Source organism: Citrus sinensis, chromosome 9, assembly GCF_022201045.2.
Source record: "Citrus sinensis cultivar Valencia sweet orange chromosome 9, DVS_A1.0, whole genome shotgun sequence".
Lineage (NCBI taxonomy): Eukaryota > Viridiplantae > Streptophyta > Magnoliopsida > Sapindales > Rutaceae > Citrus > Citrus sinensis.
The window spans coordinates 28194518-28217675 of NC_068564.1; the positions used below are offsets into that span (position 1 = coordinate 28194518).

Genomic DNA, 23158 nt, shown 5'->3' on the forward strand with positions numbered 1-23158 from the left:
AACTATGACCATCATTGCATGAGGCAAAGGTAGATTCAATTAATTTAATTGAAGTTTTGTGAATAGTACAAATTATTAATTTCAAAATTGCTAGCATTTTAATGCTTTGTCTAGCAAACTTTATTGAAAGTAAAGCTTACTTACCATGGCAATGTCATGATTAATGTGATCGGTATCGTCTAAAATTCAAAATAAGAAGCTTATAATTAAATAATTTTTCACTATAGAGATAAGAGTGTAATGTAGTTATAATTGTCATGTCATTATCTTCATAATTTGAAGAAATAAGAAAAAAAGAATTTTTTTTTTTTTATGGTGGGTCATAATGCAATCCATAGCCACCAAATTAAACTAATCCATGTTTCTTTCTTTCTTGTCTCTTTCATTATAATATCTCATTTGTTTTAAAGTAGGTCCGTTTTTTTCTTCATGCATGTAAAGCAATTATTAATTATAAAATTGAGTATATGTTTTTTATTTATTTATTTTTCTTTTTTTGAAAGATATCATATTGTATTAAATCAAAAGAGAATGGTACATGTGAGAGTGATTAAAAATATCGGAAATCAAAAGTTTTGTACTTTTGAATCGGTCTCATGCATAATCAATGAGGCTAGTCTTAAGTCTTATTTAGTCATAAGTCTTAAGTCTTTTTAAATTATAATTATAGTAATACACACACATATATACACAGATGAAGTAAAAGTTATTATGTAGTGAGTATGGTTTTTAAATAATAATTTTGATAAAGATAGTAAAGATATAAATGTTTTCATCTACAAGTGATGTATAAAAACAACTTAGGACTTGTTAAATGTTTGAAGTCTGAAACTTTATTAATTTCATGTTTTTTTAAAAAAATTTGTTTGTTTGTTTTTTGTAATTTATGTATGATTTTTAGATATTTACATCTGAATAAAAAAAAAAAGTAAACTTTGTGACTTTTATCTTAATAAAGAAAGATCTGAATAAGAAGTAAATATTATATTCTAAATTTTTTTTATTAAATATATTTATTTCCTAAAGTATAAAATCTTTTTTTATTTACAAATATATAAATGTCCAATAACTATGTTTAAGATTATATATATATGAATGATAATATGAAGAGTTGAAGACAAACAAGATGTCATTTATTCATATATTAAAAAAACAAAAGTAAACATGTCATTCAAACATTTATATTTAGACCCATTTAAACTTAAGAAAAATTCAGTCCCATTTTAATTTCAAACAAAAAACAAATAGTACTCTAAGTTTCCAAACTATAGTGGTCAATGTTAATTACAACTACCCAACCTTAATACTAAACCAGATCTTAGTTAATTCTAATTGAGAATTCATCACGTTAAAGAATTAAAATTAAGTTATTGCTTTGTTGTCTTAAATATTTTATAATTTCATTATTTGGTAGGTAAAACTTATGAGGAAACGTTAAATTGCATATTTTAGCATTATTCGGCCTCCATCAATCTTATTTAAAAGAGTGTGAATATTTTGAATTCGAAAAAAGAACAATTTAAATGAATGAAGATGTTTTGAATATTAAATAACGTGATTGCGCCTACCCTTGTTGTTTTTCATCCAAAATAATTAATAATTAAAAAAAAAAAAAAGAGCCATCAGCAATTAAAAATGCTTTAATGGCTGTCATTGTTGTAGATTATATACTATATTTGCATAATCAGTCCCTTTCAGTGGATAGTATAAAATCCATCCAAGACAGCGAAGTAGCTATTCATTCTAACTTTAAGAAGCTTACCGTCTCAATCAAGTTAATGAGCGGCTATTTTTCATCTCTCGACACACATACTTTACTTATTGTTTATTCGCATGTTCATAAACCCTAATTTGTTGTCATTATATTTGATTCATTGCTCCCCTCCATACGAGGGGAAATGTGTTTGAGTTTGTCTTTATAAATAGAAGGTTAATTTCGTATTTATTTAGTTTAATTTTCAGAGATATGTTCGGTAGACAAATGTATGAATTCAGATTGTTGAAACATATATCATAATAGTATTTACATGAATTTAGACTCTTCATAAATTCAAGTTATGTTATAATCATATGGTTTTAGATTTTCAACAGTTATCCTTCTATAATCATAGTTGTATGAAGTTAGACTTCGGATAGATTCTTGATTGTAATATATTTGTTAGTAAATTGTAATATAATAATTCAAGAATATTAAACTAAAAAAAAAAGTACTTGTCTCTTTGTATGGGCAAATAGTACGTGTTCTATATTATTGTAGTTGTATTTATTTTATTTTGGTAATGTCACACTTCCTTAATTTAAAGTAACGAGATATTCATTTATTGAGTGGAATGATGAAATAGTTTAATAATTATTTACATAGGTTATAAAATTTCACCATCTAGCCAATCAAACCGGGATTACAAGATACAATAACAAATCTATAGAATATATTAAGATCAATTTTGAATCAATTTATTAATTAATCGGAGCACAACGGAGCATGTATGCAAGCATGGTCCTATTTTCGAAAATTGTCAAGATCAATCCTTTTTGTGCTTAGCTAATGAATGGCTAGCATTTGCGTCACATTTTTCACCTCATCATTGTTGGCTTTCCGGGCAACATATGGTGCATGCCATGTCGAAGATATAACCCAAAAAGTTAGCCCCCCAAGAAAAAAAAAATAAAATTGGTTGATACCAAATTAATCTTTCACATCTTTGATGTCACAGAATTTTTCAATAATAATAGTTTTTCATGTCTCAATTAACCCACGTAAGAATTTCTTCAACACTTGCACAATAAAATTTATTGATAATATATTTGTTATTTTTAAACACTCAATCGTTTTTTCTTTGATGTCTATATGATTATTGGACGAAGGTAAGAGTGGACTAACCCGGGCTACAGCCCGGGTAAGCTTTTTTTTTTTTTTAAAGAAAAAGTTAAGTATAATTTATAAATTTAACTTTATTAATACTTATAAAAAAATAAAAATAAATCTAATAGCCCACCCCATAAAACAATGCTAGCCTCGCCACTATTTTCTTTCGCACAACGAAAAATCATTATCTCATAAATCATAGTATACGAAACTCATCCTTAAATCATCGCATTTATATTGTATAACATCCATATTTATTATTTCTTATAAATGTCACTTTTGATATTAAATACTTCTAAAACTATCAATAAAATTCAATAACTACTTTACGTAGACTTTTAATTAGTTATAGTATCCGGTTGGGTTGGCACCCAATAACATATCCCATTTGGTAAATGGTTGATACCAAGTTGTACACCATGTTAAGTTGAGTGAATTAAATGAACAGCTATGCTTAAGTCCACAAATTGATATCAAATGAATTGTCATTTAAATAATAATAATAATAATAATAATAATAAAAAGAAAGAAAAGAACTTGTATTTGGCTAAACATGAACCTAATCTTATGATAAGACCTCAATGTTGTGCCGGCGTGCATATTTGCTATTGCAATTACGATTGAAACTACTTTGTATCATAACGTCGAGTCAAAAATCTCGTCATGCCTAATACTTTGAGAAGAGTTGTGAAGATTTTATTTTCCTGTTTGTTAAAGGAGATCTATTCTATCTTAATGACATTTAAATTTATGTTTTCTTGTTTTAAGTAGATTACATTAATATGTGCTCTAGAGATCGTATAGTGTGCCATAAATATAAACAACGACATACATTTTTTTTATTTTCAAGTCAATATTTTGACGGCATTAATTGCGTTGGGCTAATTAAAGTTGATTCATTTAGACTTCTAATTGTAATATTAACAAAATTGTATATAATATTCAAAAAGATAAAAAAAAAAAAAGACATAAGAGTATTATTCAAAAGATGTAATCTACGAACACAGATTAAAATCACTCTTAGAATATATATATTCTTGTTTTTTTTTTTAAATACTAAATTCATTTCGTTTAGATAAACTCATTTTATCGACAATTTTAACTTTTATCAATCGTTTGAGTGTCCAATGGGCGAAAAATCTTTTTGGGCTAGGCCCGATAAAATATTTACAGCAACTCTATTCTTTATGGAGGTAGCTTTCAACCCCACTCAAATTTATTCTTCCAAAAATGCCTCATTTTAAAATATTAAGATAATTCTAATAACACCCATCTAATTCCAAAAATGCCATCTGTAAGGAAGTAGAATGTTGAGGGGGAGCAATGAATCATGTATCAAACCCCCCCACACATACATGCGCGCACACGCACACGCAAACGTGTGCGCACACACACGCACACGCACGCGCACGCGCGTACACACACACACACAAGTATGATCACAAAATCTGGGGTTTCACAAGTATTTTAGAAGGAGGTCAAAAGCACTATTCTATTTATAATCAAGGTTAAAAATGTAATAACAATCAAGGGGCTTTCTCTGATTTGGAAGAGGGATTTTATAAGGAAATTTAAGGGGCATTAAAAGTTCAGCTTATCTTGATGATTCCCATCGGGCTTGAGTTCTTATTCAGGCCCACCTTATCAGTTATTAACATTTATAATTTTTTCGAGGGGGGTTGAAGTTTAGGAGGTTATGGTTTTTTAAAATAACGTTTAGCAGCTTAAATCAAATGAAAAGTTGGATTTAGCTTTAAAATAATAATAATAATAATAAATTTATGGATTCCCAAATGCTGATTTCTAAATATATGAAAAATATTTCTTATAAGTTTATAAATCGTCAAATTGCTCCCACCTTAACTCAAAATTAATACATTGAATATTATCACAATTAATATTATTCTTTATGGGAGAGACTATTTTAACTCAAATCTTTTACTTAAAATTTTAACATAAATTTTAAACCATTGACTTTAAGCAATTCAACGATAAATATTAAAAGTCAAAATAGTGGTTCATGGTGATTATTCATCCACAATTAGATTTTTTAAAATCAATGATTTAAGATTTGCCTAAAGAATTTAATCTAGAATAATCTAACCCACTTTCTACAACCAAAATGTTTTAAGAATATTATTATAGATTCAAGCTCGTTCTACAAACTATTTTGTTCTACAATTATCCACAATCATAATACTTCTATGCAATCACGAGAGAAATTATATGCTTTTTTCCCCTAAGCATAGGGATTAATATTTACCTCCTATTTAAACTTCAATTGTGTAAAAATGATTTGACACAATTCAGGCAAACTCTTTTAAGGCAATAATAATAATAACACTCTCCATACAAGAAATATTATTTTTCAGTAACACTTTCCCAACACATTGTGGTATTTGGTTTTTGACAAAAATATTAACATTAAAAAAAGTATGTGACAAAATTATATTATTGTACAATGGTAACCGATATCAATTGAAGCTAGTAGAAAGAAGAAATAATAAAAATAATTAAAAAAAGGGTTACAAAAACTAAATGGGCCGGATCCAGTACGAATCCGAACCGTGCTTCATGCCTTCATCATTGTTTGTCGCTTATTATTTAATTTAATTTTTTAATTTTTCTAAATTCATCTTCTACTTTGTTTCTGTGTCCTTGTTTTGGATCTAAAGTTCTCAAACAAAGACTAGGAATCCTTGCAATAACAGTACTCCTTCGATCCAATCACCAGCCTTCTCTCTTAATCAACGCTTAATTTGGAGATTTTTCGCCCATTCTTCATCTGGGTCCTCTGTCTAATTTTCGTTGCGTGAAATAATTTTTGATCAGGTAAATGTTGAAATATTTAGCGCTTCTTCTATGCTTCAGCTTGTTTGATCGATGTGTATGGTGATTTTTGTGATTGTTTGTTATTAATTTGTCTTTTTTAATGTTAAATTTGCTTTGTTGAATTTAATCGACTGTGGGGTATCTATAAATTTATGTGAGATTGTGTTACTAAGAGAAGCTGGCATCTGGGTATTTCTTGTCATTACTATTGTGATTGAATTTGTGTTGGTGAGAGGAACTGGTGACTGGGATCCGTTGGTTTGTGTTGAGTGAACTGTGTATTTGAGAGAATTTAGGCAACTGGGTGCCGATGATTAGGCACTGGGCAAGTAGGTTTTATGTTACGTTCATTCAAATAAGTTTGCATTGAGGTGCTGGTTTCGAATCAGTTGGTGTAGTTTAGCTGCTATCGAATTCTTGAAACATTACCCTCTCATTGTTTCTGAACATATAATATCCTCTGTTTCTAGGGTTGGATATTAGGACTTTTGCCACAAGCTTTTGCTGGATGTTTTCTTTGTAAAGTTGTCATTATGGCACAAGTTTCATTGTTAATGTGCAGCTATGCTTATCCCTTTTTCTGTTGACTATTTAATAAATATATTGTTCAAGCTTTTCATCTTTTACTTTCTTGGTTAATAACTGTGATGCATGAGTCGTATGCAGTATTTAGTATCTGATTAGGGATCAGATTTACTTGTACTCCCTCATTATTCCATTTTCTTTGTGTTATGTTTTAATACTATTATTTTAGCGTGGATGCAATTGTTGTATTGCTTATTTTGGCAGGTTTAGATCATGGAAGCTTAATTTCGTGGCAATTAGGTCAAGTTATTTCAATCAACGATGGGGACAGAAAATCCGGGTCGTTCAAGTTTTCCTGCTAGACCTTCTGCTTCGCCTTTTGCCTCTGCTCCTCCAACTGTGACACCATTCTCATCAGCTGGTCCTGTGGTTGGATCTGAAGCCTCTAGTTTTAGACCTGCTCCACCAGCTTCTCCGCAGACTGCTGCACCTTTTATGTCAGCTGCAGCTGGGGTTGGGTCAGATAGCTCTGGTTTTAGACCTTCTACACCACAAACAAGGTTTAATGATCCATCTGTCTCTTCTTCACCTATTACGTATGTCCCACCTACTAGTGGACCTTTTCAACGATTTCCAACACCGCAATTTCCCCCAGTGGCCCAAGCTCCTCCAGTACGTGGTCCACCTGTGGGACTGCCACCAGTTTCCCATCCTATAGGTCAAGTTCCAAACCCTCCAGTTCCACTTCGTGCGCAGCCACCTCCAGTGCCGATGGGATCTCCAGTCCAAAGAGCCAATTTTGCACCATCCGGCGTGAATGTTCCTCAACCTTTGTCAGATTCCTCATTCTCAGCTTCCAGGCCTAATTCTCCCCCAGATTCATCTTATCCTTTTGCAAGACCCACTCCACAGCAACCTTTGCCTGGATATGTGACTACTCAGCCAAATGCGGTTTCCCAAGGGCCAACTATGCCGTCTTCTTTTCCTTCTCATCCAAGAAGCTATGTACCTCCCCCACCAACATCAGCTTCCTCTTTTCCTGCTCATCAGGGAGGTTATGTTCCACCAGGTGTTCAGTCGCAACATTCAGGGCCTCCTGTTGGTGTCATCCAAGGTTTGGCAGAAGATTTCAGTTCTCTCTCTTTTGGGTCTATTCCCGGATCAATTGAGCCTGGGATTGATTTGAAATCACTGCCAAGGCCATTGGATGGTGATGTGGAACCAAATTCTTTAGCTGAGACATACCCCTTGAATTGCCATTCCAGATATCTACGTCTTACTACTTCAGCAATACCAAACTCTCAGTCTTTGGTTTCAAGGTGGCATTTGCCTCTTGGAGCAGTTGTTTGTCCTCTTGCTGAACCTCCTGGGGGGGTTAGTGTCTCTTCAATTGAACTAGTTGAATTGGTAGTAGCTAAACATTTATTACAGAATTTATTCATGTTTCATTAATTGTGACTCTTCTTCTCTTCAGGAGGAAGTTCCAATAGTTAATTTTGCTTCAACTGGGATTATTCGCTGCAGAAGATGTCGCACATATGTGAACCCATATGTGACGTTTACAGATGCTGGGCGAAAGTGGCGCTGCAACATCTGTGCTTTGCTTAATGATGGTAAGCCTCAAAATTTTATAGAATCAAAGATCTGATCTGAAATGAAAAAAGTGGCTTTGTTAATTCTGTTAGCCACTATTTTGATTTTTAGTTTGATTACAAAACTTTCTTTGATGTGTATGGCCTTCATATACTCAATGCTTTCTAGTTAAATATAATTGATGATTCTATCTAATATTTTTGGTTGAATATTGTAAGATGAGTAAGCTCCTAATGATGAATTATGGGATAGAGTTTTGTTATTGACTTGGATTTGTTTGTGAAACCTATTTTGTAATCTTTTCATTTGCTCTGTAGAGGATGCAACCCAATTTGTAGCAACTAATTGAGATTCTCTTTTGCTATGTCATAGTGTGATGCATTTTATTTGATGTTTGATAGTCACTCTCCTTTGTAGAACATGATTTTACTGTCTTTGCTGGTTACCTTTTTGTTGTATGCTTTATCTTTATAATGGAACACAGTTGACTTGCGGCTTTTATCTTTATTAATTGTTTTCAGTTGCAAGTTTACTCAATTTGGCAGAAAATGATTGTTCTTTGGTATATTTTTTTACCATATCTTTTTTGGTCCAGGTAGATGCTAATTGACTTCATATTTTTGTGTTCAGTTCCTGGTGACTACTTTGCTCATTTGGATGCCACTGGCAGAAGAATTGATATAGATCAGCGACCTGAGCTTACAAAGGGTAGTGTGGAGTTTGTTGCTCCAACGGAGTATATGGTGCGGCCTCCAATGCCGCCCTTATACTTTTTTCTCATTGATGTATCCATTTCTGCAATTAGAAGTGGAATGCTTGAGGTAAGGACTTGGAGCTTCGGATGCCCAAATATTACCATAAGATTTTGGGTTCTTTTTTTCTGATATATGGTTGTCGTGAATCTTATCTTGCAATGTTTGTATGACATTAGCACAGGTTATTTCTCCATCAGTTTTATGCATTCAAATATGACAGCCATAGATCGACTTAGAAATTAGGTTCTTAAAGTGCTCATCCATTTGCATAATATCTAATAGATTCCTTGGCTTTGACCAAAGATTATTTTATAGTTGCGCCCTCTGCAAGGTGTACAATGGTACAATGGATAAGATTGCGTCAATTGGGTTGCTTTGACCACTTCCTTCACTGAAAATGTAAGACTTGCAAGTATGTCTCTGTGCCTTGTCTGAGGTGGTAAGTAGGTGGGTGAGGTTTTGGTCAACTTTTGGGTCCATTACTGCCTTGTGGTGGTGGTGTTTCTGGTAGGAGGAGTGGGGATTTTTTTTTTTGTGTGGGGGGGGTGTTGTGGTGATAAAGTGGTGGTCTAATTGAGTTCTTCATTTTTTTGAGTGAAATTTATTGGACTTTTGTAATAGTCGATTGAACATGAATTGACGTTGACTCTTGGAACTGTTATCAGGTTGTTGCTCAAACTATCAAGTCATGTTTGGATGAGCTGCCTGGCTTCCCCAGAACTCAGATTGGGTTTATAACTTTTGACAGCACAATACATTTTTATAATATGAAGGCAAGCAACTTGTTACAATGAATTTTTTTTATTATCCTTTTTTGGGTAATACTTCAATCTTTCTCCTAATTACATGCTAAAATTACTTGTGATTTTTCCTTTGCAGTCGTCTTTGACACAACCTCAAATGATGGTCATTTCTGATCTAGATGATATATTTGTTCCATTGCCAGATGATCTCCTTGTCAACTTGTCTGAATCTAGAAGTGTGGTGGACACTTTATTAGATAGCTTACCCTCCATGTTTCAAGACAATATGAATGTAGAATCCGCTTTTGGTCCAGCTCTTAAAGCAGCATTCATGGTCATGGTTTGTATATTTCTCCCTATCTTGTCTCTTTGAATTTTTACAATTGATGAAGTAGTTTGTTTTGGTTTTCCTCTAAGATTTTACCAGTAATTTCCTTTCCACCAAAATGTGGTAGTTGATCCATTTCTTTTGTCATTTTAATCTTGTTGGGTGACTTGGTTATCCATTTCCTTTGTATTATTTCTCTCTTTGCCCCCCGCAGAGTCGACTAGGAGGAAAGCTACTTATTTTCCAGAACTCACTGCCTTCTCTTGGTGTCGGTTGTTTAAAGTTACGGGGTGATGATCTTCGTGTATATGGAACTGACAAAGAACATTCATTAAGAATACCTGAAGATCCATTCTATAAGCAAATGGCTGCTGATTTGACCAAGTTCCAGATAGCTGTGAATGTGTATGCATTCAGTGATAAATACACTGATATAGCCTCCCTAGGTATGTGGCTGTTGTTCCAAGTAATATGGCTTCAAGTATAAAATATGATGTTAGTTTTTTAGTTTTTATCTTGGTAATTCTTGATGTTTGTCTTTGTTGTGCTGTGTGTTTCTCCATCTTGTACTTCTGTTTCGAAGCACCGAATTGTGCTATGATGGCCTATTTTTTCAATTGATTGTATGGAATGAGATAAAAAGAAGAACCTTGACGAGTTTATAGTGGAGACTTCTTTCACATCTATGGTCAAAGTGAAAGTTTGTGCTTCTCTGTAGGCATGATAACTATGGATTCCAGTGATGTGCCGTTCATTTTTATCCTTCACGACTGGGAAGCAGAAAATTGTATCTGTTGTTTAACTGTTTTTCTGTGCATCCGTATAATTCGTTGCGGTTTCTGTCCTTATGCTTGGGGGAATCTGTTGGGTGACCATATATAGCTGCACATTTAATCGTTTTCTGCCTACATACTTAGTTTGGGCAGATATTAATAAGTTTCTTTTGGCTTCTATTCGCAACTTGTCAGCAATTTGTAAATATTTTCCGACCAATACTAGGACACTTTTTTCCCTATTCCCTGCCTTCCAAAACAAAATTTGTTCATGATGGGCCGGTATTATTTTAGCTTTTCTCTTGTGATGTTTCAAAAACTTTTGGAGATAATTCTGATTAGTCCCTATTAAGGATTTTCCATGTGGTATCTATATCTACTACCAGAATAATGGGGCATAATGGTTTTTGGATCCTGCTAAAGAGATCTGCTTTGCATATGTATATGTATTTCTTTTATCTTGAGCCTTTGAGTGTCGATTTTAATCCAATTGTCTAAATGTTTGTGAGATTTTTGTAATGCAGATTATTTTCTGTTTTCTCTTGACTAATTTCCTTTAAACCAATTTTAGTGAAAAGCATACAAACATGAATGTCTTCTGACGCGAATGATTGATTTTGTAGATTAGAAGTTAGATGAAAATGCAAAATTCTTATCATTGGATTATGTTGTCATTTGCTTTCTGGAAAAGAAATCCCTTTAGCAATGCTTTCTAAAACCTCTTTCAACTTCCTATTTCATTTGGATGCAGAAAAGTGTGACCTATTAAAAAACAAGAGATTTTGAGAATTTGACATGTTTCAGTAATCTCATTTTTATACAGGTACTTTAGCAAAATATACTGGAGGTCAGGTTTATTATTATCCAAGCTTCCAGTCCACCACTCATGGAGAGAGGCTGAGGCATGAGTTATCACGAGATCTTACAAGAGAAACTGCTTGGGAAGCGGTCATGCGTATAAGATGTGGAAAAGGTGTGCACAGTTTTGCTCAAAGATAGCCTGTACTATTTAATTGAAGATGCATGTATACATGATGATTTCTGGTTACTAGGCAAAGCTGATTCTTTTTGTTGTGCTTCTAGGGGTTCGCTTTACGAATTATCATGGCAACTTTATGCTAAGATCCACCGATTTGTTGGCACTCCCAGCTGTAGATTGTGACAAAGCATTTGCAATGCAGTTATCTCTGGAAGAGACATTGCTGACAACTCAGACTGTATATTTCCAAGTTGCTTTGCTGTATCCTTTACAAGACATTACTGACAATTATGAGTTTGCTTGTTTAATATCTTTTCATTGCATACTTTTTAAAGCCTGAAAAGCATATTATGTTCCACACACAAAAATCTGCTGGTTAATTTCCGTGTCATTTGTTTGCATAACTGTAGTTTTTGAGGGAAGTGAGAAATTAGTGTCCAACTGTTGAGATTCTTCTGCACAAATCATTGCTGGTTTCTCCTTTATGGTTATATTCTGTTTTATACAATCCATTCCTGAAACTCTTATACCAGGGCTAGTTCTGCTAAGGTGAATAAAAACTCAATTCTCCTTTTGTTTGAACAGTCAGGAGACTACGATTTTATTATTTCATGCTCTTGCTATTTGGCATATTGATTTATCTATTTTTTGTTAGGCATCGGTTCTCTTGTTTTTTTCTTCTATATTCTTTAAGACATTTATTCTTTCCTGTGGCCATCCCTCTCATTCTCCTGCCTTCACTTCATCTAGTCAGTGATGTCAGTTTTGCTCAATATATTTATCTTGTCTATCAATATTCGTAAGGTAATAATATTTTTGGTGATAAAATTGTGCAAGTCCTTGTGTTCTTTAACAATAAAAAGATACACTGCATCTTGTGGAGAGAGGCGTATCCGGGTACATACCTTAGCGGCTCCAGTTGTTTCAAACCTTAGTGACATGTACCAGCAAGCTGACACTGGTGCTATTGTTTCAGTGTTTAGTAGGTTAGGTATGTGATCTACACCTTTATGCTGGAATTTCTTGTTTAATCAATTTTATTTTGTGATTAGTTCTTGATTTTTTTTTCTGTTGATAAAATGAAATAATTTACAGCAATTGAGAAAACCTTGTCACATAAGCTGGAAGATGCACGAAATGCTGTGCAGCTAAGGCTCGTCAAAGCTCTGAAGGAATACCGAAATCTTTATGCTGTGCAGCATCGCTTGGGGTCCAGGATGATATATCCAGAATCTCTGAAGTTTTTGCCATTGTATTGTTTAGCTATTTGTAAATCAACACCCATCCGAGGAGGGTATGCTGATGTTACACTGGATGAACGCTGTGCAGCAGGTTACACGATGATGGCATTGCCTGTTAAGAAGTTATTGAAGCTTTTATACCCCTGCTTGATTCGAGTTGATGAACATCTCTTGAAGGTAAAAATTCTTTGCAGTTTGCACATTTGAAGATTTTATAGTAGTCATGAACATTGTTCAAAGCTTTAATTGTTTGTCTGCATTTGATACATGCAGCCATCTGCTCAACTTGATGAGTATAAAAACATCATGAAGAGATTACCACTAGTAGCAGAAAGCTTAGATTCTAGAGGACTTTATATATTTGATGACGGTTTCCGTTTTGTTTTGTGGTTCGGTAGAATGCTCTCTCCTGATATAGCTATGAATTTGCTTGGCTCAGAGTTTGCAGCTGAGTTATCAAAGGTATGTTATGTCTTTGGTGTCCACAGATTGTTTCCAAGAATTTCTGACTATTACATGTTCAAATTTCATTTGCTAGAATTATCTTCTGTTTGGAAAGGATACCAACATTGATGTTGGTCTTCATCACAGATGGTCTGTTGTGGAGGAGGGTCTTATTATTGAAAAAAACTTGACTTTGAGTGTCAATGTGAAAAATAACTGAAAATTGGGGGTTTTTTTTTTTTTTTTAATGTTGGTTATGGTTATTTTTAAAAATAAGATATGATGATATCAAAGTCAGAGAAAAGTGGAACTGTACTTGTTTCTAATTCATTTATTGTGATGGTTTTTTGTTTTCTTTGTATTACCTTTTGAGGGCTCAATGTTTTTTGAATGTTTATCTTGAGAATACTCACTTTTTCCAGTTTCTCCTAGATGCTACACGATGTGGCTGTAATGAACTCACCTGGTATTGTTTCTTTGTTAATGAGAATCAGGTTATGCTTAGAGAGCAAGATAATGAAATGTCAAGGAAGCTATTGGGGATCCTGAAGAAGCTTAGAGAGCAAGATCCTTCCTATTATCAGCTGTGTCAACTTGTAAGACAAGGTGAACAGCCCAGAGAAGGTTTCCTTCTTCTTGCAAACCTTGTTGAGGACCAGATCGGGGGCTCCAATGGTTATGCAGATTGGATTATGCAGATTCATCGCCAAGTACTGCAAAACCCATAATATACAGGTAAAAACTTCTAATTTTGGTTTATTAATTTAGCCGAATTGGCTGATGCTTTAAAAGTTGTTGCCCTTTGGTACATGCTATGTGATATTTTTCTATTGGATGAGTTAGATATACAGGCTAGTATAGTTGTTACAGACAAGTTCTTATGTGAAGTTGAGGCTTTTCACTTGTATTGTTTAAGGTATTGGTTCTACAATAGCCGTATACAATGATTACTTTTGATAAAGTTAAAGTTTACGTGGAATATCAATTTTTTTTTAATTCAATCAACTTAAGGCTTTGAAGTGACCAAGCATGCAAATATTAGTATATCTTGTACTAGAATGAATGTGTTTTTGGAGATTCATTTTGATGGCATTATTCACTTAGTCTCAAGTTTTAAGTTTTCTTTTTTGGTCATCATGTAGGTGAAAAATGAGGCTATGAAGTGCTTCGTTTGCTTTATCCTGCTAAATTTGAAAAATTATTTGGCAACATTTATGTTGTAAAAGAATTCCCACAGATCTTGCTTAAATGCCGCGGAGGATTATCAGTAGATTGTTCTGTGCTCTTCATCGACGAGTGATCAGATGTTATGTTCAACGGCATAAATAAAAATTTGATTTCAGATACTCATTCCCTACAAAATGTGGATGGTTGAGTTAATGATATTGATCACCAGACAGATTTTCAGAGAACATTATGCTGGTTTACTATGAGCTTCAATAACTAGGGGAGATGTACTTTTTAGTGATACATTGTTTTGAAAGCAGTTTTCATTTGGAAACCCAACAGATTACAATTTTATGTGATAGCTTAAATTATTGTCAGCAATTTTTTTATCTGTCATACTTGGAGAACGTTTTAGGCATTTGTTTGTTTAGTGAGGAGGTGTGTCCAACTTGCTTGGCATTGTTAATTAATACTCAATTTTGGTCTAATATTTGAAGCAAGTTTTGTTTCTGCTTTTCTGGGTTTCGAATGGGGTTTACTTTTGATAAAGAGTGAGTCCTTTTTACTATCTTGTGTCTGCAATAATAAGAAGAAAGTTGGTAACTGTTTATATGGCCGGCGGTTAAAAAGTGTTTGGATATAGTAGCAGCACTTTCCATAATCGCAGTCTTGCTTTAAATAGACCACGTTTCTACCTGTTGGAGCCATTTCAAATTTTAAAGCAAGTTCAGAACATGAGAGAAAAGAACCATTTATAAAGTGATTAATACTAAATTTTTCGAATTAAAAAGATTCTTATTTAGAAACTAAAAGATAACTCAAAATTGAGAAATCTATTGGCGTCAACTTGGCGGCAACAAGTTTTTTATTTTATTTTATTTTATTAAAATAAGAGTTTAAATTTTTAAAAAATATAAATTTCAATGCATTAAAATACATTGGAGTGTATATTTTTTCTTTTATTTTATTAAAATAAAATAAAGGTTCTTTTATTAAAAATTACTTTGGTGGTTGCAATGTACAATTATTGTACAAACAACAATATGTAACTAACTCACCATGAACCTCATCTCAACCCTCTAATCCCAAAGTAAATTTATGGGGTAAGTTTGTCATTAATTTAAAATTTGAGTCAACTTTATAAATAGTTTAATTTTTATTTACTCTTGTGTAAGTGATTGAGGCAGAGTTACTAAATTAAAGTGAACTCTCTATCATTCCTTTTATTTTTATTTCTTTTACGTTAATCTCTATCATTTCTCTTGTTGTATTGTATGTAAACTGATGGTATTTTTTTTTTTTGGGGGGGGGTGATTAGGAATAAACTGATGCTTGTCTAATACAAAGGTAACCATACCATTTTCTTTCTTGTTTACCATGGCCCTTAGGAATTACTTTTTATTGTTTCATCTTTCTAATATTCTAAAAACTTAAAGGGGCTCAGCGAAAGTTTCCAGAAATAACTTGAGTAAAATAAAATAAGAAAAATAGAGTAACTACTCTGCGGTTCGGTGCTCTGCTTCAAACCTTAAATCAAAGGAAATTCTTTCGTCCCATCTCATCAAAGAGCATCACTTACCAAATTCCTTTTTCGTTACGAATCTTGTTTGTCATCCAAAAAATCAAATTTTTCTTTCTAAAAGTCTTTCCTTTACGTTTATTACTGTCTATATTTTCCTCTTCTCGTTGTGGAATTTTTAAGTTTCATAATTGGGATTGAGAATCTTGTATCTTCGACGAACGATGGGTAACCCAGATACAAACTGGGAAGAGGCGTTTAATCGTTTTGAGCAAGCCGTAGTTTCTGGGAGTGAAGCTTTGCAGGTAAAGGCTATCACGAAGCTTGCCCGTGTCTCTAAATTTGCCCCACAAGATATATTAGCAGCCACTATTCCAATCCTTGCGAGGCTTCTTGGTGAAAATAACTTTTCAGGTAATTTGACTCGTTCCATCCAACAAGCAGCTGCTTATTGCTTAAAACAAATTGCTTCTCAAGCTGATGGCGCGTTGGCTACTGAGATAGGCCAATCTGGTGTTATAAATTCTGTATTGAGGTTGTTTCCACAATCTGATGATAGTTTGAGAACTATTTTAGTAAAATGTTTAAGGGTTTTTGTCACATTTGGAAATGAAAATAGGGTGATTGTAGCTAGGAATGGCGGGTTGGAGATTGTTATTGATTTGTTGAATTCATGTAATGATGGTACTAGGAGGTATTTGTTAGAAATTTTGAGTGCATTGGCATTGTTGAGAGAGGTTAGGAGGATTCTTATTTGTTTAGGCGGTTTAAGATATCTTGTAGAGGCGGTTAGTTTTGGTAGTATGGTTTCTAGAGAAAGAGCTTGTCAGGCTATAGGGTTACTTGCGGTTACTGGGCGTGCTAGACGTTTGCTTGTTGAGTTGGGTGTGATTCCGGGTCTTGTGGAGTTGTTTCATATTGGAGATTGGACGACAAAGTTGGTTGCTGGTAACACTCTTGGCGTGGTAGCGGCTCATGTTGAGTATATTACGCCAGTTGCTGAAGCGGGGGCGATTCCTTTATATGCTGAGCTACTTCAAGGACCTGATTCTACTGGTAAAGAAATTTCTGAAGATGTGTTTTGTATATTAGCTGTTTCTGAAGCGAATGCAAATGCAATTGCTGAACACTTGGTGAGGATTCTTAGAGAAGGTGACAATGAAGCAAATGCTGCTGCTGCTGATGTTTTGTGGGATCTTGCAGGTTACAAGCATTCAGTACCTGTTATTAGAAACTCGGGTGCAATCCCGATCCTAGTTAATCTTTTGAGAGGTGAAAATGATGAGGTTAGGGAAAAGGTATCTGGAGCTATTGCCCAATTAAGTTATAATGAGGCAGACCGAGTAGCACTTGCTGATGCAGGGGCAGTGCCAATTATGATAGAGTTGTTGCATGATGAGTCAGAAGAGCTGAGGGATAATGCTGCAGAGTCACTTATAAATTTTTCTGAAGATCCACTACAGCACGAGAGAATATCTGAAGCAATTGGCATTCCGTCATTTCAGAGTATGCAAAGTAGGCTTACTAGAATTCGTGCTTCTGATGACCTGATGGCTAGGTCCATGAGAAGGATGAGCATCGAGCAACTCACTTGGGACCCAGATCTTGTGTGATTGTTTTCTTGGTACCTCTTGAGTCTTGAATCTCTGCACTTTTTGAAATGTGTGCAGATGAAATTCTTTATCCCTTTGGGCCATTTTGTATCTGTGTTTGATAGTTTGGACTGAGTAATTCATCTGCATATTGCTATTTGAGTTGCTGAAGGGATTGCCGTTTGCATCATTTGTCAATTAAAAGGTAGCATGTGAGATGGATTTAATTCTTTTGTATATGTCTTCCATAATGCTATATATTGATAAGAAAACTATTTGTATTAAAAAATAATTGATTTCATATTACCAATTGACTTTCTTTTTATTCAAACAGACATCTTGTAGTAAGTAATTTCTCCTTGTCACTTTGCTGAACTTGGTTATAGGTACTGTATGAGGCATTACTATGTAAGGTATTCTTAGGTAATGAATTAACTCATAATGTCTAGTCTGGATCATTTAGTGCGGGTCGTACTGGGGTGGAATGCACACGCGCTCTCACGTGGCTGCCTCACTTCCTCTTTCTTCTTTGTGATAAAATGGAAATATAAAATGCGCTCATGACAGCGTGTTGAGAGTATGAAGATTATGAAAATCCTTAGAAAAGCAGAACAGGGTGAACAAGCACATCAAAAGTTCCATTATTTTATTTCACATGGTCGAATTATCTTTGTTTGAGAAGCCTTGAACTTTCTGCTTCATTGATACGGCACATGTTTCACGATTAGGTCCTATTTATTCATCCACATTTGATACAACAAGTCAACCAAATCACTGATGCATGGAAATTAATTAAACACAGAAAGACAATGTTGCAAGTAGCACAAGACATTTTGAATTTACCAGAAATTGGGATTAAAATGAAAAAGCTAGAGAAGGAGAAAGAAGATGAAAAAAAAAATGCTAAAGATTATTTCCGTCCCTCTTCACATGAGGATACAAGTTCTTGGTGAAGGGTCATAAACCACTGCACATAATCCACACGGACTTTGTTGACAGCTTGATGCACAATGTGTAATCGGGCTCGGACTTGGACTTGACGGTTTTTAACCTTTGGTTTCATCATTATCAACTCCTGGTTTCTCCTTCATTTCTTCCACGGTTTCTAAGCTTGCATGGCCAAGTTTCTTGCCCAAGCGTTTGGCCAAGCTGGCTGAATCAACTCCATCTCCAGTCACCACAACTGTGTCTTTGTATTTTCCTTGTAGTGAAACTGAGATTACACCTGCACCACCGCCACAACAGTACTTTAAAATGCTAACTGATGGCGTTCATATGTTTTCATGTTTGAGTTTGGTTACAACATGGCTGCATCTAGTTAATGCTGGAGATTTTAAGTAAGAGAGAATATTACAAACCGTCTGTATCAGCAGCTGTTTCCATGGCCTTGGACCGGCATTTGTCGCATCTCACTTGCACCTTTATAACTATCTTTTGCTGCACCATTACAACACACAAGCATGAAATTTACGTATTCAACAAGCTATTTAATTGTACAAGGAAAAGGAGGCACATTGGTTGTTATCTTAATGTTATAGTTTTACCTTCATCTTCACAAGCCGAAAATGGAAAACCAGCACTATTGTTTAGAGAATGTGGAAGACTGGAATTATGTGTTACACTATGCATGAAGAAGAAAAAGAAGAAGAAGAAGCCTATTTGTATTATGTCAAACTGATTGTTCAAGAGTATGCAATTTAATTAATTAAGTTGGTGATCCGCTTTTCATGGCTTCAATGTATTTTCTTTTAGTAAACGTGTACTGAATCTTGCTTGACTCACTAAACTTGGTACTCTCTTTTGAGTTTTATTTTTAATTAAGTCAATTGTTTTTGTATTAAGTCAACTATAGATTTAGTTATAAAACTATTAGTTTATCAGCCACGCGGTTCTTCTAGAACTTCAATAGTTGCATGTTATGTTTTTACCATTTTGGAGGGGTTTGTTAAGTGTAAATTTGTTGGATGAGAGCCTTCTTGAACTAATTGAACACTAAGTTAATGATTAGGATTTATTTATTTACCTTTTCCCTTTTTCTTTTTCTTTTTTAAATCTTGGACTTTGATTTATGCTCAACTGAGTATGGATTCGAATTCTTCTTGAACGGTACATTTTCAGAATCCTTTCATTGAGTTTCATCAATATTGATCGGAAGAAAAATTTTCAGCATTCGAATTGCTTAGAACTAAAGTCATAATAAATATTGCCAAGAGAGAAGGGATAGCAAAAAAGTCATGCCCCCGAGGAACAGTGAAAGTTGTGAAACAGACAAAGGAACGGACTAAAATCAACCTACCTATGACATTACGTATACGTACACCCATTTCACATTGTATTATGTTCCCTGAAGTTTCCAATCTAATTCTAAAATTTTTCAATATATCTAACTTTTTTACGAAACCGTCTACCAAAATCAAACCCTTGTTCTTTGGAATTTCTTTGGAGTTTCAAGAATAGATGAGTGAATTGTAAGATATGTTTACCACCATGACTTTTGCGTTACTAGCTATCATATTTTTTGGAAAATAAAGCTGCTGTTGATTGCCCTAATTAACAATTTGAAGAGCTTTTTCGATGGAATATTTTCTATAGAAATTCAATATTTCTTGTCTCAAGATGTTTTTGGCTTTTAAAATATCTTTTTCTTTTGATATGTATGTTCTTATTTTATTTATCTTTTTATCTAAGATATTCTCTCCTGATTGTTCTTACTGCTATGATTTATCTCTTTGGGATAAGACTTTAATGTTATTCTTAATTTAGTGTTTCCACTTCACTTTTTTCATTAAGAAAATCCCTTATTAAATTGGGGTTCATCCAAAAAATAAAAAATAAAAATAAAAGAAAAAACTAACGAAAGAAAGATTGTCTCGTGTGATATATAATTATTTATGTACAAGAATTTAGTTTGTGCAGAAAATAGAAAATTATCATGGCATTGGAATACACTTGGCCACCAGGCCAGTGGGCAGAGTCATGACGGCTATGCCAATGCAGACGCACCAATCCTTTAGATCCATTCTTGTCCCATGAGTAACGACCGTGACCATCTCAATAACTGCGATGTCTAAAATGAAAATGAACCCCACAATTACAAGAAACCAAGGATTTTGATGCAATCCCTTGCCCTCGAATATATTTAGTGCCTCAATCTCTCTAGCATTGATCAGAACAAATACCTGGCAGAGAACAAAGCTGTTAAAGACAATGGCCTTTAAATCAGTCTTATTTGCTTGAACTTGGAGAAGTTCGTTTCCCTTCAATTGAGTGGCCGACAGAACAAAGACTTGGTACAAAACTTGAAGAATGATGTTTCTCCACACGGTTTTGTTTGCTAAGGGAGAAGCAGATGCTGCTGCTGTCGCATGTGCCGGTAGCTGCACCCGGAGGCTTACTGGAGCAGCAAGAGCTAAGGCACCCAGCACATCCATAATTAGGTTGACCCACAAGAGCTGAAATGGTTCGAGTGGAATTTCACCACAGAAAATTGCGGCAACTAGGTTTACGGCAAATGCAGCTGCATTGACAGTAAGATGCAATTGGATGAACTTTCGAATGTTGTTACAAACACATCGACCCCACTTCAGATTGGCTGCAATTGTCGTAAAATTTTCGTCCAGGATGACAATGTCCGAGCAGTCTCTAGCAAATTGTGCGCTTCTTTCACCTATTGAAACACCAACATCTGCTTCCTTCAGTGATGGAGCATCCCTAGTGGACATTCCGGTGACCGCCACTACTTCCCCTTTCTGTTTTAAGCACTGTACCATTAGAAGCTTGTCTAATGGAGAGGCATTGGCCATTACCCTAACGTTATCGACCATAAGTGACCGAGTCTCTTCTGAACTGCTTCGAAATACAGATGCTTCAATCACTGCAGCGTCGTAACCGTTTGAGTGATCTTCTGCTCCAGGCTTGAGGATTAACCCCGAATTGATTGCTATTAGCCTTGCTATGTTAATGTCGTCTTCTAATATCAGCTTGATCTTAATTCCGGCTGATTCTCTGCAATCTTCAATGGCCTGTTTCACCTCAGACGCATAAGCGCTCTTCAAGCGCACAAGACCTAACCAAGTTAACCCACACTCAGTGAGTTCGATTATTTCTTCTTCGTTTTGTTGTTCCACTCGTTTGCATGCAAAAGAGATGCACCGGAGGCTATGATGATTAGCTTCAATATCTCTAATAAAATTATTGAAAGCATCTCTTTTATGCTCATCTAGGGTTTGCAAAGTTCCATGTCTATCCAAATAATGCGTGCACATGGAGAGTATTATCTCCGGAGAACCTCTCCAGTGTATGTGAACAGAATTATCGCCATCTGATTCTGATCCATTCCATTTTAATAATAAACCAGCTCGATTTTTACTGATATTAAAAGCTTCAACGGTGCAATTTTGCTTCATTTTGTCTCCATCAACATCCAGAAACTCCTTGGCCCACAAAAGAAGTGCATCATCATCATCAACTGCAGCCTCATCATATGACGTGGTTGCAATGGCTTCACGCAATGCATCAAGAACATCTGCAGACGTTGATTTTATGAAGCTATTATCAGTAGCGATCCATAGCTCGGCCATGTTTGCATGATCCAAGGAAAGATCACTTGTTTTGCCGGTGCAGATAGCGGTGACCAAGCCCAGTGAACTACAAACAGGAAGATTTCGAGCTGTGGCTCGAAAACATGGCAACTTCTTGGATGCATATGCTAAACATATGAATAACCCTATAGGCAATAAGCCATCCCTTGAAACAAACACCAATATGGAAAGCATTTCAACGTACCTATTATGGCTTGTTGCACCTTGTCGTCTGATAAATTTTGTGACCACCTCACCTATAATTTCTTTCACCGTGCTCCTTACACCACCTTTAGGTTCCGGATCATGATCATCATCGCCCCATGCGAAACATCCTAGCACTTGCACCACAATAACAAGCAAAGAGAGGCTCAACCAAATCTTTTCCATTCGAGAGCCCATCCTGTCAACCGAAATCTGCAGCTTTGATTCCTTGTAATCTTGACGATTTATACGGTCGTCTTTGGACAGCAATTTCATTAGCATGCTAGTTTCCGTGTTCTCGCCAACAGATGTCACGAGCATGGAACACTCTCCACCAACCACCTTTGCACCAGTGAATATACAAGGAAGCTTATCATCTCCATCGTCAAGCTTGAGGTTTTTGCCGTGAACAAATAGCCCATCAGCTGGAACTTGATCGCCAGTCTGTAAACAAACAACATCGCCAACCACAACCTCAGATACCGCTATCTGTCGCACTCTCCCATCTCTCATGACCTTCACTGCAGCTCTTCTGCTTGTCCTTTTAGAAACAAGCAGTTCATTTATCCAGTTCTTTATGAACCTGAATAACGAACTGATGCATACAACACTGGATATTACAACAAATACCATTGCCCCATCAAGAATTCCTTGTTCAAAACCATTCCTCTTGATGCCTAGCAAAAGAGAAAGTGTTGCGCAGCACAGAAGAAGGATAACAGTGGAGTCCTTAATGGAATCAGAGATTAGTCTTCTAAAGTGCAATGAAGCTGGGTGCTTACAATTATTTTCTAATGATAAAGTTAGGCCGTTTGAGCCAAACACTTGACGACGACGACGAAGTTCCATCTCTTGACCACTTATTCCTATATCAAGATTGGTCTCTAAAGAGGCTGCAATGGCTCGAATCCTGCCTGATTGATGAAAGGTTGTATAGCTGTCATTCTCTGCTAGTTTTTTCACTGTTTCTTGCTCGATTGAAAAGCGCCTGAACTCACGATCACAGGTTTCTTCCAT

At 35.0% G+C, this 23158-nt stretch overlaps 4 protein-coding genes across 5 annotated transcripts; 2 read left to right on the forward strand and 2 right to left on the reverse strand.

Annotated features, from left to right (window-relative positions):
* Positions 1-5483: 5483 nt before the first annotated feature.
* On the forward strand, positions 5484-14762 carry LOC102619797 (protein transport protein Sec24-like At3g07100). Of its 2 annotated transcripts, none has more exons than XM_015529198.3 (14): positions 5484-5698; positions 6453-7597; positions 7698-7836; positions 8447-8637; positions 9237-9344; positions 9451-9654; positions 9857-10088; positions 11239-11388; positions 11499-11655; positions 12258-12385; positions 12490-12812; positions 12909-13097; positions 13574-13814; positions 14222-14762. In XM_015529198.3, exons 2-13 carry the CDS (start codon positions 6545-6547, stop codon positions 13805-13807), a joined length of 3108 nt encoding a protein of 1035 aa, XP_015384684.1. In that variant the 5' UTR covers positions 5484-5698; positions 6453-6544; the 3' UTR covers positions 13808-13814; positions 14222-14762. The 2 variants fall into 2 exon arrangements, with proteins under 2 accessions (XP_015384684.1, XP_006474934.1); XM_006474871.4 differs by having other exon boundaries at positions 6488-7597.
* A 914-nt stretch (positions 14763-15676) lies between these two features.
* On the forward strand, positions 15677-17663 carry LOC102619493 (vacuolar protein 8). Its single transcript, XM_006474870.4, has one exon. It carries the CDS (start codon positions 15990-15992, stop codon positions 17376-17378), a length of 1389 nt encoding a protein of 462 aa, XP_006474933.1. The 5' UTR covers positions 15677-15989; the 3' UTR covers positions 17379-17663.
* A 285-nt stretch (positions 17664-17948) lies between these two features.
* Positions 17949-19074, reverse strand: LOC112497996 (heavy metal-associated isoprenylated plant protein 47-like). The gene is made up of 3 exons (XM_025097930.2): positions 18902-19074; positions 18716-18794; positions 17949-18582 (listed from the first exon to the last, which is right to left on the reverse strand). Exons 1-3 carry the CDS (start codon positions 18905-18907, stop codon positions 18404-18406), a joined length of 264 nt encoding a protein of 87 aa, XP_024953698.1. The 5' UTR covers positions 18908-19074; the 3' UTR covers positions 17949-18403.
* A 1213-nt stretch (positions 19075-20287) lies between these two features.
* On the reverse strand, positions 20288-23158 carry LOC107176503 (calcium-transporting ATPase 12, plasma membrane-type-like). Its single transcript, XM_015529147.1, has one exon. It carries the CDS (start codon positions 23156-23158, stop codon positions 20288-20290), a length of 2871 nt encoding a protein of 956 aa, XP_015384633.1.

What these genes read in the sequence shown, in the direction of transcription:
- LOC102619797 (XM_015529198.3), top strand. Translation starts at nt 6,545, where the DNA reads ATGGGGACAGAAAATCCGGGTCGTTCAAGTTTTCCTGCTAGACCTTCT. An exon ending in TACATTTTTATAATATGAAG is followed by an intron (nt 9,345 to 9,450) that starts GCAAGCAACTTG and finishes TTTCCTTTGCAG; the next exon opens with TCGTCTTTGACACAACCTCA. An exon ending in AAGCAGCATTCATGGTCATG is followed by an intron (nt 9,655 to 9,856) that starts GTTTGTATATTT and finishes TGCCCCCCGCAG; the next exon opens with AGTCGACTAGGAGGAAAGCT.
- LOC102619493 (XM_006474870.4), top strand. Translation starts at nt 15,990, where the DNA reads ATGGGTAACCCAGATACAAACTGGGAAGAGGCGTTTAATCGTTTTGAG.
- LOC112497996 (XM_025097930.2), bottom strand. An exon ending in AACAGCTGCTGATACAGACG is followed by an intron (nt 18,583 to 18,715) that starts GTTTGTAATATT and finishes GCGGTGGTGCAG; the next exon opens with GTGTAATCTCAGTTTCACTA.
- LOC107176503 (XM_015529147.1), bottom strand. Translation starts at nt 23,158, where the DNA reads ATGGAAGAAACCTGTGATCGTGAGTTCAGGCGCTTTTCAATCGAGCAA.